A 16,574-nucleotide genomic window follows, 5' to 3' on the forward strand; every position below is an offset into this window, starting at 1 on the left:
GGGGGGTGCTTTTAAACAACCCTTTGTTTTCTTCATTAGCGCTTGTATTTCTCGACACTGTGCAAATAAATGAGCCGAACAGACTTTAATCAGCACTGCGAAGCGGCACAAAGGCTGGACCCAGTTAAAGCCCAGACACTCATAATTGGCACACACTTCCACACTTCTCTACAAGCCTGTAATTTGCTCTGACCCTCGGTGTACACACACCAACTGGTTAAGACGCACGCTGTCATTACGGGATTATAAAACATAGCCGCCTCACATAACATGCACAAACTGTCTGCCTATAGCTGGCACTCGGCCGATGTTGTTATTTTGGGTGTGAGGACGAGGTGCACGTGGTGCACGAGCGTCCAGACTGGAGCTTTGAATGTTTCCCCGAGACATCAAGCTGTGCCGGCTGCAACGTGCCAAAAATACACAATCGGCGAAAAAGTGAAATGTAGACACGGGCAGGCTCCAGCGGGGAGGACTGCACGGCGTCGGCGTCTGCTCACCCACCTGGCACCACTCCATTGGTCGCGATGGCACTCATCGAGATGGCAGTCAGCATGGTCTGCAGAGAGAGGTGGGGGCAGACAAATCAGGGGAGAGTCAGTTATATCCCCCCGAGGGAGGGTTGGTGCTGCTGTGTTTATTAAATTGTTGGCAGGAAAATTAACATTGAATTTATGCAATTCAGGTATGCTGGTACACAAGTTAATCTTTGCTGTTCACAACTGCTGTAATGACCTGATAAACTGTAATCCTGGACTAAAACGAACATCTTCAGGTCAAATTCTGCCCGTAAACATGGAAGTAGCTCAACATTCGAAACGCTTCACCTGCTGCTGCTGGAACTAGCACGTTTCAGGGCGCGTTGAAAGTTAGTTTTGCAGGCCCGATGACGGACTGATGCATGTGCAAAAGGAATGGGCACCAGTGGCTGCAGGTGAACCATTGCAGCCAACCATCCCAGGCAGAGAAACGCTGTTCCGGTCATGATGAACGCACACGTCGCTCCCTGTCAGCAACGCGACAATGCTCCTATTATGTAACTAATGCATCAGGCTGCTTCGAGGTGAGTCTGCAGAACAAATGAGTGATGCTGATGGTGTCCCTGAGTCGAGGCGACAAACGAAGAGGATGCTAAGACCTTCGCCGTCGGTGGCTTTATTTAGTAAAAATTCCCATCGGTTTTCCTGTCAACCTGTCACATTTAGCTCACCTCCCCACAGTAAGAATCAATCTTTGAAGCCTTTGGTCATGAATTTCCTGGTCTCAGGATGTCATTGAGCAATTAGAAGGAGAAGAATAAAAAATATACCAATGAGGGCACAAAGGCTGTCAGACAGAAGAGTAGATCAACATCACAGTAGTGAAAACTAAATACATCTGTGTGTATATGATCTACTCTGTGAATTTAGAAGGCTTTTGTAGAGTTAGTGCCACTATTCTTATCCAGGCACCTCAGCCCATCAATAAAAACAAAGAGAGTGAGACGTGTAATGAAATTCTGTCGACTCCCAGTTCAACTATCATTACGTCCGACTCTGTAAAGTCTCTAATATGGTTAGTGTCACCTGAGGGCCCCTGGCGGACGGACGATCAAGAGTGAGGAACGTGTGGTGTCGGCTTCTGTCTCTCTCTCTGTTCTGCTCCTAATGAGGCCACAAGCTCTTCTCCCACAACAGCAGATAAGACAGTAATTGTTTAAGTGTTTTATCTGATGTGCGGAGCCTCCATGCAGAGACGGCGTGCTGCATACTGAGGCGCTCAGCCACCAGATGTCTGGGCAGACGAGCCACGGCAGCAGTTTTACATGATTTAGCCTTCTCCTCGCCACCTTCAGATATGGTGGTTTCACCGAACAATGAAAGAAAATCCATAGATTTAAATAAGCTTTTAGCTGTGCAGCAGTGTTTGTGATTTAAGGAACTTAAGGAACCATCTATCGACCTTGAAATCGATTGGGAGGAGTTCATCTGAGTCCGTTTTTTTGGACCAGTCTGTGAGGTTAGAAGAGAAATTCCCTAGCTAATTCTTCAGACCTGATGCTCTGTTTTAAAAAAAATCATCTATTTTTTCCTTTTTTTAGGAAACAGAATGAAAAATATGATATAACTGACTCAGTTATATCTAACTGGAGCTCATCAGATACATCACCTACGGCTGTACATCATTCGGTAGTCTGCATGGGATGGTCCCAGTCTTTAATCTTTGAAGTATAATCCTGTGGGCTTTTTCTCCTGCTATCCCTGTTATCATTATTATCATATTATCTCTGTCATTTAAATGACAATTTAAAAAGGTTACAAAAAAATAATTAATAATGACAATTTCTCAATGCTGGTTTCTTATCAGTACTGGTTTAGCTTTAGCTTGTTGACCTTTCTATTCTACTCTTTCACTGAGCGATGATTGGCTCTCTTGCTCGCTATGTTATCTCCACATTAGACAAAATGGCCGCGCCAAACTTGTGCGTCCCTCTTACTATGATACAGGAACATTTCCTCGACATTATTTTAATATTAAATTACAGGAAGAGTATTAGGGCTATGCTTAAAAAAGACTTTTTTTAACCATGCACTGCGAAATAAAATCCAAAAGACAATGTTGAGAATAAAGTAATAATACAACGTTAAAATAAGAGTCGACCTTTTAAGACTATAACAATTATCACCTGTGACTGCTTCTGCAAAATGCTGAGCAGCAGTTAGATGAACTGGTGAAACTGTACTTCAGACTTGGCTTTAGTGACAAAGAAAAACTTTCTGTTTTAGATCACAATGTAGTTATTAGTAGCAGCAGACTTTGAAAAGACTCTGTAAAACATGGTAATGAAGTTAGCTTCTGATTTGTAGATCTCTATTTGGCAGTTAAGGGGAGAGTTAAGGGACAATTAAAATACGGGGAAAGGTAAGGAGAAATAATGAATAATGATGCTGCTGCATGAAAATCCAATTTAATACTTCAATTTTAACAGTAAAGAATTAAAATCCAATGGTTAATGGACCACTGAGATTGGCTCCATACCTGGGACACAGTGGAAATTCTGCCTAAACCTCCTGCAAATGTCGAATTGCTTGAAAATATTAGTTTGTCAAATCAAAAATTCCCTCCACAAATTTAACTTTGATGTGATGTTCAACCTTTGGTGATTATTCAATCTAATGAAACACAGATGTGTTCCACAAACCAATCCTGAAATTCTTTTTTTTTCAGCAAAATTGAAAAACGATCAGTAGGAAGAGCCCTCAAGTCAGCAACTCCACCTGCGATGTCTCATTAAAGTACGTTGCCATCTGCTCCTCTCAAACCAGCGACCACGACAGACATTTTCCATAGCAACAGGTGGTTCATTTTGAAGGCCTGATGGGAGAGGAATGCACGTGGAGCAGCAGGGCGGACCGTGCGAGTGCAGGGGACATTTTAGGCCCGCTTCTTCCCGAAGCTAGAGACAAAACTCCGATCTGGCCCTTTGGTTGACCTCGGCTGCTGAGCAGAAATTGGATTTGACAGGAACAGAGTTTCCACGGAGTCCTGAGAGCGGGCTTCATTAGCATGCTTCATTACACAAACGCCGAAGAGTTTTGTCAAGAACGGCTCCATCACTTCACGTACGGCGGTTCTATTTTCTCCGCGCTGTTTATTACGCCAAATCCCTGCAGATGTCAGGAGGCAAAAGGGCCCGCTGAAGGATATGGAGGTGATTTTAACTTTCAGCCTGATGACTGGAGAGAAGCGGATGGGGGAGGCGAGGGGGCGGACATCAGACAGCAATGGCGGGAAGGGAGCAAATGAGGGGGAGAGAGGGAGTAATGAGACCTGTAAAAATCAAATGAAAAAAGCAAAATAGAAATAGCGCCACAAGAGATGATGGAGGGGTGAGGGTAGAAAAGCATCCCCTGCATACAAATGAGTCACGGCCGAGGGTAGACCACCCATCCACTTTTGATTGAAGACCTGGGAGTAATGGGGGGGGGGCAAACAGCAGATGACTTCAAGAATATTAAACTGTGTTGTATCTCCGAGACAAGCTCGCATTCATTACCAGCGCTAAAAATACCCATGATGCAGTGGAAAAGGCTCACATGGCAGCATCGCCGGCTGGATAATTTCATGCTTCACTCCGTAACGTGTCGGAACTCTTTGGTACGATTCCCTGGAATCTGAGCCGAGCCGCGCTAACGTTGGGGCACAGCCGTAATTCCGCGTGACGGAAATAACGCCGCTGAAGGGGCAGGCGGATATGAGCTGCTGCGTTTGATCGGCGAATGAGAAGGGCTCTGTTCGTGGGGGGGGGTCCCATCGTGCATTCGTGTGAATAAAACATGGGGCACCACAGTGTCTAATCACCATTCTGTCACATCTGAGAATCGAGAGGAGGCGCATGTATGTGCACACACATTGGAGATGCTGGGGGGGGTTATGTTATGTAAGGAGCTCAGGAGGTGTGTGTGTATGCTGCGGCTTATCGCTCCGGGGCTCTGCCATGAGCACAGTGTGACTGATAGCAAATAAGTGTCAGAAATAGAAGTAGTGAAAAGAAACGGGCCAAAGGAGGGGTAGGAGCGCCACGTATGTACCGGCGGTACAAGCGTGCGACATGAAAGGGCATCTTGGTGTGTGTGCGTGTATTTGTGTGTGTGTGCAAGCAGCATCTGCGCTGGTGTGTCTTCCCGCGGCTTCCTGTCAAACCAAATCGGAATCCGCTTTGATCTCAAAGCCTTTTCTTTTACTGCACCATTTGCCTTGTTATTTTTAGCCTAAAACTGAGGAGAAGCCTCTCGCTTCCCATGAAAAATGGTGGGGGGGGGGGGGTTCCAATGTCAGTTTTTCCAATCAGGGCTGTAAATCGACGGATAACCGTCGAAGGTCTGCTCCTGTCTGTCGGCGCGCTGTTTCAGAGTCCGATCTACGCTGCCACAGAGGGAGAGAGACATGATTAGGAAGCGTATTTGCTTGTGTGCTCAATCAAATTTGGTGTCTCTGGGATTTGAGGGGGTTGCGCTAAAAATACACTCTCTGCTAGAGGAAAATCTAGGCTGCACAAATGCAGAGACATGCCGACATACAAGTCCTGTTCTACCGCACGCAGTATAAAAGAAAGACCCTCAAAAAGATGGATGTGCTGTTTGAACGGGTGGCCTTCATGGGTTTCTGCATTGATTAGTCCTAAAATGTGATCTAATTGTCATCTAGGTCAGGCATATTCACAAATGTATTCATACTGATCCCATTTTAGGACAAACTATGCAGAAAACCGTGAACAAACAAAAGGTCCTTGTTCTTTTTCTTGCCACCGTCGACGAGGCGTCCCCTGTCCTTCAGTGAGGGGGCATTATGTGGTTCCTGACAATCAAACGGTGTGACGAGTCAAACACAATCAGTTTTCAACCGGCTCCTCGGGTTATGCCGTCGGATCATGCAGATCTAGCAGGACGCGGCTTTCTTGTGATCCCAGTCTCAAACGGCTGGAGGTCTGTCTGACATCTGACAGCGTGGCATTAGTGGCAACATGAGACTATCCCGGCGTGTCGTCATCTGTCCTGTTCTTCTGCATGCGAAATGAAAGAAGGAATCTTCAAAGTGCAGCTCTGAGAGGAGAGCCACTGCATGCTCGTTTGAATCTAAAGAGAACTTCAGGGTCACAAAGAGAATCGGCATTACAGAAGTGTTACACGGCACAGCAGTTATATCAGTTATATACTTACACTGCTGTGCTAAACCCGCTGCAGAAACCAAACATGTGCTGTGTAAACTGCTGATAAAAAATGGTTTTATGTTGATTATCAGCTCAACGACGCCCCTAATGGGACAGGCTGCAGCTGACTGGGCCGACGGATGAATCCCGTCACGTTTCACATCTGGTCTTATCCTGGATTGAGCTGGGTTTGCCTTTATTGTACATGCACGCACCTTCATTTCAGAAACCGTTTGGTTTCCTTCAACTTGTTTTGTAATTTTGTAATTCATGTATTTGGGGGATTTATGTCTATTCTCTATAAGTCTTCCCCTTGTTCTTCTTTGGCCATCCAGCCATCAGCAGGAGGGTCCCCCCATATAAGATTGGTCCTGATCAAGGTTTCTTTCTTTAAAGAGTTTTTTCTTGTTACTATTGCTTATTGGGCATCAGGCGTTTGTTACAATCGCTACATAAATAAAGATGAACTAAACTGAACCGATTTTGCTCGTGAAATCACAGCTGTCTACCTTGAATGCCAGTGTTTTATAATTGAGTTGTAATGTGCTCCATTTAATTTGGTTGGTATTGTTTTAAACTGTTGTGCTGCTGCTCCCGTCTAAATGTGATTCTATGATCTCAGTGAGACTCAGCTTGTTAAATAAAGGCTAAATTAAGAAAAAAAAGACAAATAGTTCAACCTGCCCCCCCCCCCCAACTCGACTGACCTTAAAAAAGCTAATAATAGTGAGCATATGGTATCTTTAACCACTGCACAGCTCATTGCCTCTCTGCTGACAAGTGGGCTGTAATATGTTTTCTCTCTCCTTTAAGGTCACACTTTAATGACGCGCTTCGGCTCAGCTACAGCGCGCCGCGCACTCACAGTGGTGCAGCACATGGTGACGATGATGAAGGTCCCGATGACACCCCCGATCCCCACCAGCCAGGTCATCCTGAGGAAGAGGATTACGCCGAAGATGTTCTGGATGCACGGCAGGTAGACGCCCATCAGAGTGCCGAGCTGGGGGGCCTGGGAGGAAACGAGACAAGATCTGATTCAGACAAAATCACCAAACCTGAGGTGCATAGCATAAAATGAAACAGCTGACAGGATGTAAGTATCGATCTTTATTAGGTGGACGTCCAAAAGACATGAGTGTAAAACACTTTGTGGTGGCTAACAACTGGCACCTGGCTCAACTGATAATCAATAAATACCCCTGGCCATACAAGATAGGACATCTCGGTTTGCTTCCTAGCTGTGTGTTTCCTTAAGAGGTTTCTTACACAGAGGACAAACATTTATGAGGGTCGTACTACCTTTAAGGTTAAACACACATTTAATCGTATTGTAACACTTCAAGGCTCTATTTTATTTGTGCTTTTGATTGAAACAGCTGCTGTTGCAATACCGGCTCCCATTAAACTCTCGTAATCCACTGTCAGCAAAAAAAACCCACCTCTTTTGTGCTTTCTTTAATAGCTGAGCGACTCAAGTAATTTATGTATTTAAATGCACGCATGCACAACGACCACATCGCATGCTTTAAAGATTTCCCCCAATGTGCACTGTAATTTTTTTGTGGGTTTCCAGAACTGTAATTACGTTGAATCCAGGGAACAAAGACACCAAGAGACTGTTGGATAAAAGGTTTTAAAATGTTTTTCACTTCTTTACAGGCAGAATCGCCGTGGACTCATGTTGGTGGACAACAGAACGCCTCATTGCAATAATCAGAATTCAGTTTCATCCAAACATTATTAGACTATGGGGAAACTGCAGGTTTGCTTTGGTGTCAACCTAATATCAACAAATGGTGCTCTTTACTGGGCCGTCAGCGGTGTCACGTGTTAAGTCTGAAGGACGCGTTGCCCGACCCCCTATCCATAAAGGGGCCGCATCCTTTTGATAACCAAGGACAGCTCGACAGATGAAGGGAAATTATGCTGATAAGCAACCATGACCCTTTTCAGACCTTAACTGTCAAATGGTTACATCCCAGGTAACACGTGGACGCAGCTGTGCGCTCACAGAGAACAGAAGTGCTCGATTAGCTGCGGTTTACACAAATCAGCTACTACCGGCAAGGATCACAAGCACACCAACGACTTGTCTGATATGAGCGCAATGAGTACCTGTGGAAGAAGTAAAAGAGCACAATTTGAGATGTGAAATGATTCCTAATGAAAAAGGCCGAAAATAGTAATAATTGGTTGAATCTTGGTTAGCATTTCATGTAAAAGGAAGGGCGATGTTGTGCAGCCCAAAGCAAGGAAGATCAGCATTGAAACTGAATATTGAATAAAGCTTTAGACGTCTCAACGTGGGATCACTCGCCAGATTTGTGGTGGGAAATAGCTCTCAGAGATTTGCTGGTGTGTCTTTGCCGCTGATAGTAATTCTCTAATGATGCTATAATCTCCCAGTTTATTGGACTGTGTAGCCACCAACAGTCACCAAAGCATTTCCTCAGCGGACAAAATGGACGAAAGACAAGATGGAGCTTTAAAGGGGGAGGAGGGGGGGCAGTTGGTGCAGCGGCAGATGTTGGATTAATACAAAAACACCTTTATTCAAATCATCCTGCCAAGTGGCTGACAAGTAAATACTATTATATCCCATATAATGGGATGGAGCACATGTTCTAGCATTAATAATGCATTTGTTTGAAAAGAGATAAAGAGAAAGAGGGTGAGCAACAGAACAAGAGCTCACACTTGTAACTGCAACGGCCTTCATACATGAAATGATCATCATGTCATATATGCATGATTAGCACATTTAGCATAGCTGAGCCATAGATATAGGCTCCACATATAGGGTCCATGTGGAATGTTGTCTGGTAACGCTCCCCTCTAACAGTTAACAGTCTAACCAGTGAGGTGGCTGATGCCACACTCTATGGTAGAATTTGTACGACGATGTGGCAACATTTTTGAGCAGACATCCACAAAAAAAAGGAGGTAGTTCAAAGTAACCTTAGATTGTTGATTGGTGTCCCACTGATTTTTATATTCTTTTCTTTACTCAAAAGGGTATGGATCTTTTAGTCCATATATGCTTTCCTCTTGAACATAAACCAAGAGGAAAACCATAAACCAGCTCCTTTCCTCCTTTATAACTCCATCTTCACAGCAGGGAGCCTCTCAGCCTTGAGCCTCATTGTGCTTTAATCAAAGATGCGCCTTGTGGCCTCCACAGAAGAACACACCTCGTCCATCTCTGTCACCTTACCCAACCCCCCCCCCCCCCCACACACACACACACACACACACCCACCCACCCCCACCTTACACCCTCATGATTCGTGCAGTTTAAGCAGGTGACTGGAGGTGACTGCCACGTCAGTGTGTGCTGAAAAAAGACTTCGTCATCTGCTTCACACGGGAATTTACCAAATTTGAACGCTTTTTATGAAGTGTGAACGCTTCATATCTCAATTTTAATCTGATTGTAAGTGATGGATACATCATTGTTGTGCGTTGCTGCACAAAAACTGCCCGTCCAAGTCAGCGATGGAGCATTTTCGAATTCAACCCTAGAGTTTGATAATAATAAAGATATATTTTATTTCCGTTCGCCTTTCTCACACTCAAGGACATGACATGATAAAACAGGAAAAAACCCAAAAGATAACGAAGATAAGATAAAATAGCACAGAGAAAAGCTACATAAAAATAAGATAACAGCACAAACTAAGGGAGGAAGTTATAGTGAATGGTTACAGAGAATAGGCCAGGGCATGGAAAGGTGGATGGAGGTGGAGTCCTGCAGGAGGTGGTGGTGCGGAGGAGATCTTCATAGACAGGGAGGGGTGAGGTGGTGGATGGTCTTGAATTATAGAGGAGATTTGGAGTTGCTAAAGGACGAAGGAGATGTGGTGAAATTAGAGAAGAGGATTATAATAGTCCAATCGGGAACCTAACGTCCATGTTTGTGATGGAACAGCATCTGAAGACATGGCCAAAATTTGAGTAATATTAACAAAGTTAAGGGTGGATAGAGTTTAGACGCAGCCAAGTTGGGATTTAAGGCTACCTATCCTGCATTTATCCTTCTTCTAAGCCTGGATTGCATCCATATTCTTTTTCCTATTTGCTTTTCTCTGCAATGCAACAAGCCAAGGAAAGCAGCTGACGCCGATCGTCCGCAATGTTTGCTTCCCTTCTGAAATCATGTTTAATCATGCAAATTTCTTTGTTTGTGAATCACCCCTGTGAAACCATTACAACTGGCAGATGTGCAGTACTGCAGCCCGGCCAAATTGTGATAAGATTTGGAAAATCGCAAGTGAGGCCAGACTGCAAATATTGGGAAAGGCAACTGTCTGCTTTAAATATTACCAGGGGCATATTTTCCGCTTGCAAACCTACACTCTTGGATGTAAACACGAAGGGTTCCAATGATCAGTTGAGCTGTCCCTTTATCAGTAAGTAGCCATTTATCATGATGACATGATTCCTCAGGTGTTGTTTGATGAAAAAGATTTGGGTTGAATTGAGGCTAACGAGGTCTGTGTCTTCTAATCAGCGATGAGATAAATGGAATCATAGCACATACTGAATATTATTAGTAATAACAGAGTAGAGATGACATTTTTACGGGATGGACTGAATCAATCCAAGTCAAGTGTTTCAAAATCAATATTTAATTCATAATTCCTGGACTCCTTTCCCCACCTCAGGGCTAATGCTGTAATTAAAAAGAGAGATTTCACGGACAGGCCCTTCAGGGAGTGTGATACGTTTGTTCTGGGGTTGCAGGTAAAGGAAAAAAAAAAAGCCTCCCTGCCATCAGCAATTTACTGTTCCATGCAAAACTGCTGTGGCTGCAAAAAATGTTCCGGGGCCAGTTTGTAGTAACAGGTTATTAGCAGAAAAACCTGCGATGATTTACATACTGTGGCTCAGACCTCGCTGGGAAGCAGCAAGAGGGAAGGCCAATGTGTGGGTTTTAGATCTTCAATCAAAAGTTACACTTTTTAATTGTATTAAACAGCAACAGTAAGCTTATTTTACAGCCTGTCCTTGCATACACAGATGTCAGAAGCATCCCATTACATTAAAACAGATATAATAAAAGATTTATGCATTCAATATTCTTGTAATACAAATATTATGTCAACATTACAGCAAAAACACTGTTTACACACAGCAAGACTCCACAGCCGCACAACATCAGCAAAGTAGGAAATGAGCTGCTACGATCTTAGAAACTGTCATTTTCTCCGCCTGCCCTCCCACGCAATGGAGAACCACAATGAAACAGTCATCGTACGTGTCCCCGTGAATCAACGTCTGCAGCAGCTCACTGTGGTTTTAATAAACTACGATCTTGATAGAGCAACAGGCGCTCTTCGAAATACTGCCTTTGCCTGCTGACGTAGACACCAGATAACGTTGGTGTTGACGAAGCTTGAATCTGAGAACTTGAAAGGAAAAACTCCTCTTTGGGTCATAAACGGCGACCGCATCCCCAAAACAAACTATGGGAGAAATAACATAAACAGATGACACGTGTATGACTGCGTTGAATCAGTGTCGCCGATAGAGACAGAAAGGCCGCGCTTATTGAATGCATTGCTTTCCTATTTTCATTCAATTGGTGTTCATTTGTCGACAGGAATTGCTGTTGCGGCCAGTGTCTGCTCTGATAAACACACACACACACACACACACACACACACACACACACACACACACAAACATGTGCACACACGGGCAGTATGACTGTGTGTTTAATGGGCTGGGAGCTGGGAGTGATGATTTCCCCGGAGAGCGCTGAACCGTGAGCAGAAGCGGCACTGACTGCTGCAGAACCACAGGTAGGCCAGCATGGCACCACTGCACTAGGAATGCACAGCTGCCCCCCAAATCCCCCCCTGGGAAGTGCAGTCAACCCAGTGGATGTATGGCTCAGGTGTGTTTGAAGTAAAATAAGGCCATTCACTGCATCTGCCCCCAAAAACCTTTGGATTTGTGGCATCCTGCTGCTGCACCATTCACCACTAGCTTCCTACCAGGTGTAGGCAGAGTTAACAGGACAGTGGAGGCTCTTGGATCAGAAAATACTTCCACGACATGTAAATCTACACCTCAAGCTAATTCACCAATTTCGGGATCCATTTTAGCTCAGTTCTGCAGCTGCAAAAGTAATTAGTCACCTCTTGAATTTGGAGTTGTGGCGCTGTTGCAAAACAAAATCCACGTTGAATGGTTGGAGCATAGAACATTTTAATGACTTACTGTGACACCAGTCAGTTACTGACAGGAATAAACAGCGGAATTTCTTATGCCACGCCTGAACTAAAACAATATAAGATAAGATGTCCATTTATTTATGTGATTTCTTCCACCTTGAATAAGTTTTTGAACAGTAGATCAGGCGTGTGCACTGTCTGGTCGCAGTTGTGGTGAGGGTCAATCAAATACATCAACTTTAAGCAGACAGACATCTTACTAACTGTAAATGTGATTGTAGGAAGAAAATCAGTGGGCTCTCCTTGTGGAGATGTTTGGATTGATAAAACCGGGTAAATGCTGACCTATTATTGTAATATAAAGCAGTACTGACATGAAAATAAACCAAACATAATTAAATATAACTATTATTATCAACTAGCATTATAACCACTATTTTGATTTTTAAGTGGTGGATAAAGATATGACAGTGATGTAAGAGTAAGGGGGACTTTTCAGACATCTTTAAACGTATTTCCTAACAGTGGTGGCAAACACTCAGGTATAAAGTGGAGGGATTTGAGTGGAGTGTCAATGGCGAGGCTAATGATAGGGAGGGGTGTTGTAACAGCGTCTCCACGCTCGGCTGGCCAAACAGGAGCTGAGAGAACAAATGTGTTTCTGCTCAGGTGTGCTGAATTATTGAACAGACAGCAAGAGGAGAGGCCAGCGAACAGTAGCCTCCCTGATCAGCTGTGGATAAACCAGTCACTCGGCGGTCAGCACGAGTGCGCGCGTGTGTACGTATGTGTGTGTGTGTACAGAAAGCCTTACACACCAGCTGGCTTAAAAGCGCAGACCAGAGCCCAACCACTTAGGAACATGTGCTAGTAGAATATTCTAGATGAGGAGGCCGCAGAACCTACGGTTCCACAAGCCGTGAAACCGCAATTTAGCTGCAACATCAGTACGAAATCACTCTTATTGGAATTCAGTCATCTCATCTGGAAAGAAGGATGGGATGAAAATGGAACACAAACTGCTTCCAAAGGGAATGGTTGAGCTTCAGGAGTGTTATCCTATAAAAATATAAGATTTAAACCAGACAGCATGTGTAAGAATTCAAACATTATAAGCAAGAAATCTAAATAAGCGCTTAAGAGGTCAGGCCAGTGCCATATTAATGTCGCTCCATCCATTTTTCTATTAACTATCACCTAATCATGGTGGGTGGGCATGCTGGCGTCTATCCCAGCAGTCACTGGGAAGCAGCGCTTTCATTTCAAGGGTTTTTTTGTATCCTTATTTGGTTTGATTACCCCTTCTATATTATATCCTTTTTTCCTCTCCACATTTTTATTTATTTTGTTGCCGGGATAAATGAGCAGCAAAGGCGGACAGAATAAAGCCGTCGTGTCGGGTCGGATTTCAAACGAGTGAGGTCAGCCAGGAGAAAATCAGTGGCAGATGAGCTGTGACTGGTTTCCACTGTAACCCGGGCGACCTTCAGACGGCTCCCTCACATCACACACAAACCAAATCTCCGATCTTGACTTTGACGCCGCAACAAAGAAATCCCACTGCCTCGCTCGCCACTCAAGGCGGCGATGATGAAGAGGGGGAGAGAGGGAACGGAGCGAGAAATAGAGAGTGAAGGCGATGGGGGGAGAGGGGCTGCTGCGTGAGCGATAAAACGCCACAGGCCGCCTTAATGAAAAGCCTCTCATGGCGATGGAGAGATTGCCTGTGGAATGGGTTGCTGATTGGAGGAGCAGTGGTTTGGTGTAGCATGCAGGCTAATTAAAGTATTAAAGGGGTTGGGGGGTGACAAGGGGGAGATTAGACCAGCTCCCAGCGTTGGCCAAGCCGGGGAGAGTTTGAGAAATACACCTCAGATCAGGAGGAAGCAGTCCGGTCTTATCTGCATCGTGACAAAATAAGCTGTGGCGTTGACAGCTTTGAAGGCAACATATGACATTTATATTATTTAACTTTGCTACTAAATCTAATTTCTTACCGGATTCCTAAAACCTGGTCAAATAAATGCCTCCCCACACGCAGAAGAAAATAGCAGCAATGATGTCAAAGGAACTCATTAATGAGGAGCATGTGAGGAACAATCCAGTTATACAATCAGGGGGATTCACAATATCAGCAGCACTTGTTTGACATGTTCTTTAGCATATATAATGCGTAATATTTAGTGCACAATGGTTATCAGATTCATACTAAGAGGGCATTAAATGTACTAAAAGAGTCTAGTGCAACAATATTTCTGAATTAAACTGACCCAGAAGGCTCAAGTGTGGACGTGTTGAAGGCCAATTATTCGAATAGAGCATCAAATTTGTCAAATTGTGCAACACTACCACTTTACAGTCAGTTGCATTAAACTACTTGCATTACATGAGGGTTGGGTTGTCAAAGTCCTGCACCTGTGATGTGTTTACAAGTCTATGTGTTTTATTGTTGTTGCCTCAGCAGCAGTAGCAGAGCAATATGCAGCCCCAAATATACGTGAAAAGACTTAAGTGTACGTGAAAATTCTTCAGTTTATGAAGGGCTTTGGTTTCATACCTTCACAGGTTTCTTGCGAGATGCCTCGGCCTCGTTGTTCTCGGCCTCTTCGTGCTCCTTGCTGCCCTGGGGGAGGTTGGAATAGTTGGCCAGGCTGCTGAGGAGAGAAGACACCATGGGGCTGGTGTCCATTTCCTCCTGCGGAGACACAAACAGGAAAGCTGGGATCAAAGTGCTCATCTGGCTTTGTATTGAAATAACTGAAAACAGTCAGAAAAAGAAAATGCGAACGCAGTGCTGTGGACGGTTTAACTAAAGTGCTAATTTCCATCTTCGCATCTCAGCAAGAACACTAAATGATGTTGTGTAAATCCTAGAAGTTCCCTCCTGTAGTGGTATAAGATTTACTTGCATTAACCTGAAGTTCCCGTCTGCCCTTCACGCAGTAATTACCCTCATTAATCGATGTCAGAACCCTGATTCAATCACCGAACGGCGAGCCGGGTACGTGAGGGGAGCCTTACCTCAAACAAGGCCATGTGCTTCTTGTCGTACTGCTGGCTCTTCTCTGCGGCGGCATCGCTGCTGTTGATGAAGGGGCTGCTCTCCTTTGGGTTACTGTCACCTGTAAGAAACAGACAGCTTCACTCAGACGCGGGACAGACGCAGCGTGTTTGGTCGGTCATCTCCATACTATGCCTGGCGTGAGACATGTAAAGTAACATGACTCCAGCTAATGAAACGTGCCTTCGCAGGATGCGCAGTGATCTATATTCCGCATGGCTGCAAGAAGAACACAAACCGGAACATGACTTTTTGCTCCATAAATGACAGGTTTGAACACTAACACGAGGAAGTGAGCACAATCGCTGCAGAGCCTGCCTGTCAGCTTTTTGTTCCTCGGAAAACACTCAACGGTTAAAGGAGTTTGCGGGACGCGTCCATGTGGAGGCTTCAGCGATTGGCACCTCGTCCACGACCTCGTCCAGACTAATCTTCAAGGGAGGGCAGCATCCGCAGTTTGGGAGATTATTTCTCAGACGCCCTGCTTGATCACTGACAAGGCGATTGATTCCCAGTTGGGTTTTGATTGAACGGATTACAAACACCCATCTGGGGTCGATCCATTCTGGCTCCAGGATGGTTTGACTCCTGCTGGGAACATCCCTCTGCAATGACCATTTCCTGAGCTGGCTAACTGCGGCTGCTATTAGCCTTTCTGCTAATACTGGTCTGGACATTTGCTCTATGAAATGATTTGATTCGCAATGATTTCTTTCACCAATAAAGCTCTTTTGATCGTCCTCATTTGCACATTGCAAGCGTGTGAGTGTCTCCGGAGGGAGACAGCAGATTGCCGTCCCTCTGGCTCTCAGTCTTGACTTGGACCGAGTACCATGAGACAAGGTTATTTATAACTGGGACGCCGCAGTCATGTGTCATGATGCTGGGGCACAGCCGAATGCTGTTTGACCGAGCAACAGGGCGATTCAGGTTAAAGAAGTGGGACACTTAATGAAGATTCAGAGCCTGTAAAATAAACCCCTCCCCCCCAGAAAGTGCCAATTATAGAGGCAGGGGAGACACTAACCTGAAGAGATGAAAGAATTGCTGCTAGATGAGAGAAGAGTGCAAAGTGACAAGGAGAAAGCGAGGGACAGATGACACAGATGACAGTGAGGGAGAATTGAGCTAAAATTTAAGAGCTCACTCGCTCTGCAGCACTTACAGAGCCGCAGGTTTTCATACCCATGTCAGGAGGAGGGGGTCATGCTACATCGGTGATACATGCATCTGTAGAAATGCAAATCCTTGTGCTTAGAACCATGTTCGTAGAGACTATGCTTATATATCGAACATCAGACAAAACGCTGACATTGAACATCCTGCATCTGAGCGAGGCTTTCACTAACAAGAGAGTCCGTTTTGTTTGCTTCCCTTTATTAATAGTTGGTTATGAAAAGGACAGCAACGAAAATAGTTTTGCTCTTGTTTCCCTACACACTGCTTATCCTTCTTCAATCAGTTGTAATCCAACACTGGCTCTAACTATCAAAGTGTCTCAATCTCTGTGGTCCGAATCCAGAGTTCTGGCTGCTTCGCGTAAGTTCTCTTCAAAACAAACACAATGGAAATACTGTAATGTACTGTAAATATATTGCATATTGTTAGATATTTTTGCAACATCCATCCATCCATCCATCCA

General features: G+C 44.6%; 1 protein-coding gene across 3 annotated transcripts in view; it reads right to left on the minus strand.

The window, feature by feature from the left end:
- slc12a5a (solute carrier family 12 member 5a) overlaps nucleotides 1-16,574 on the minus strand; it is a 105,943-nt gene that overhangs the window by 19,426 nt on the left and 69,943 nt on the right. For all 3 annotated transcript variants that reach the window (XM_029825949.1, XM_003973120.2, XM_029825950.1), the window contains exons 2-5: nucleotides 14,893-14,993; nucleotides 14,429-14,566; nucleotides 6,555-6,701; nucleotides 505-559 (exon numbers count right to left, since the gene is read on the minus strand). In XM_029825949.1, the coding sequence (XP_029681809.1) occupies nucleotides 505-559; nucleotides 6,555-6,701; nucleotides 14,429-14,566; nucleotides 14,893-14,993 (441 nt within the window). The remainder of the gene's footprint in view (nucleotides 1-504; nucleotides 560-6,554; nucleotides 6,702-14,428; nucleotides 14,567-14,892; nucleotides 14,994-16,574) is intronic.

Source organism: Takifugu rubripes, chromosome 19 (assembly GCF_901000725.2).
Source record: "Takifugu rubripes chromosome 19, fTakRub1.2, whole genome shotgun sequence".
Lineage (NCBI taxonomy): Eukaryota > Metazoa > Chordata > Actinopteri > Tetraodontiformes > Tetraodontidae > Takifugu > Takifugu rubripes.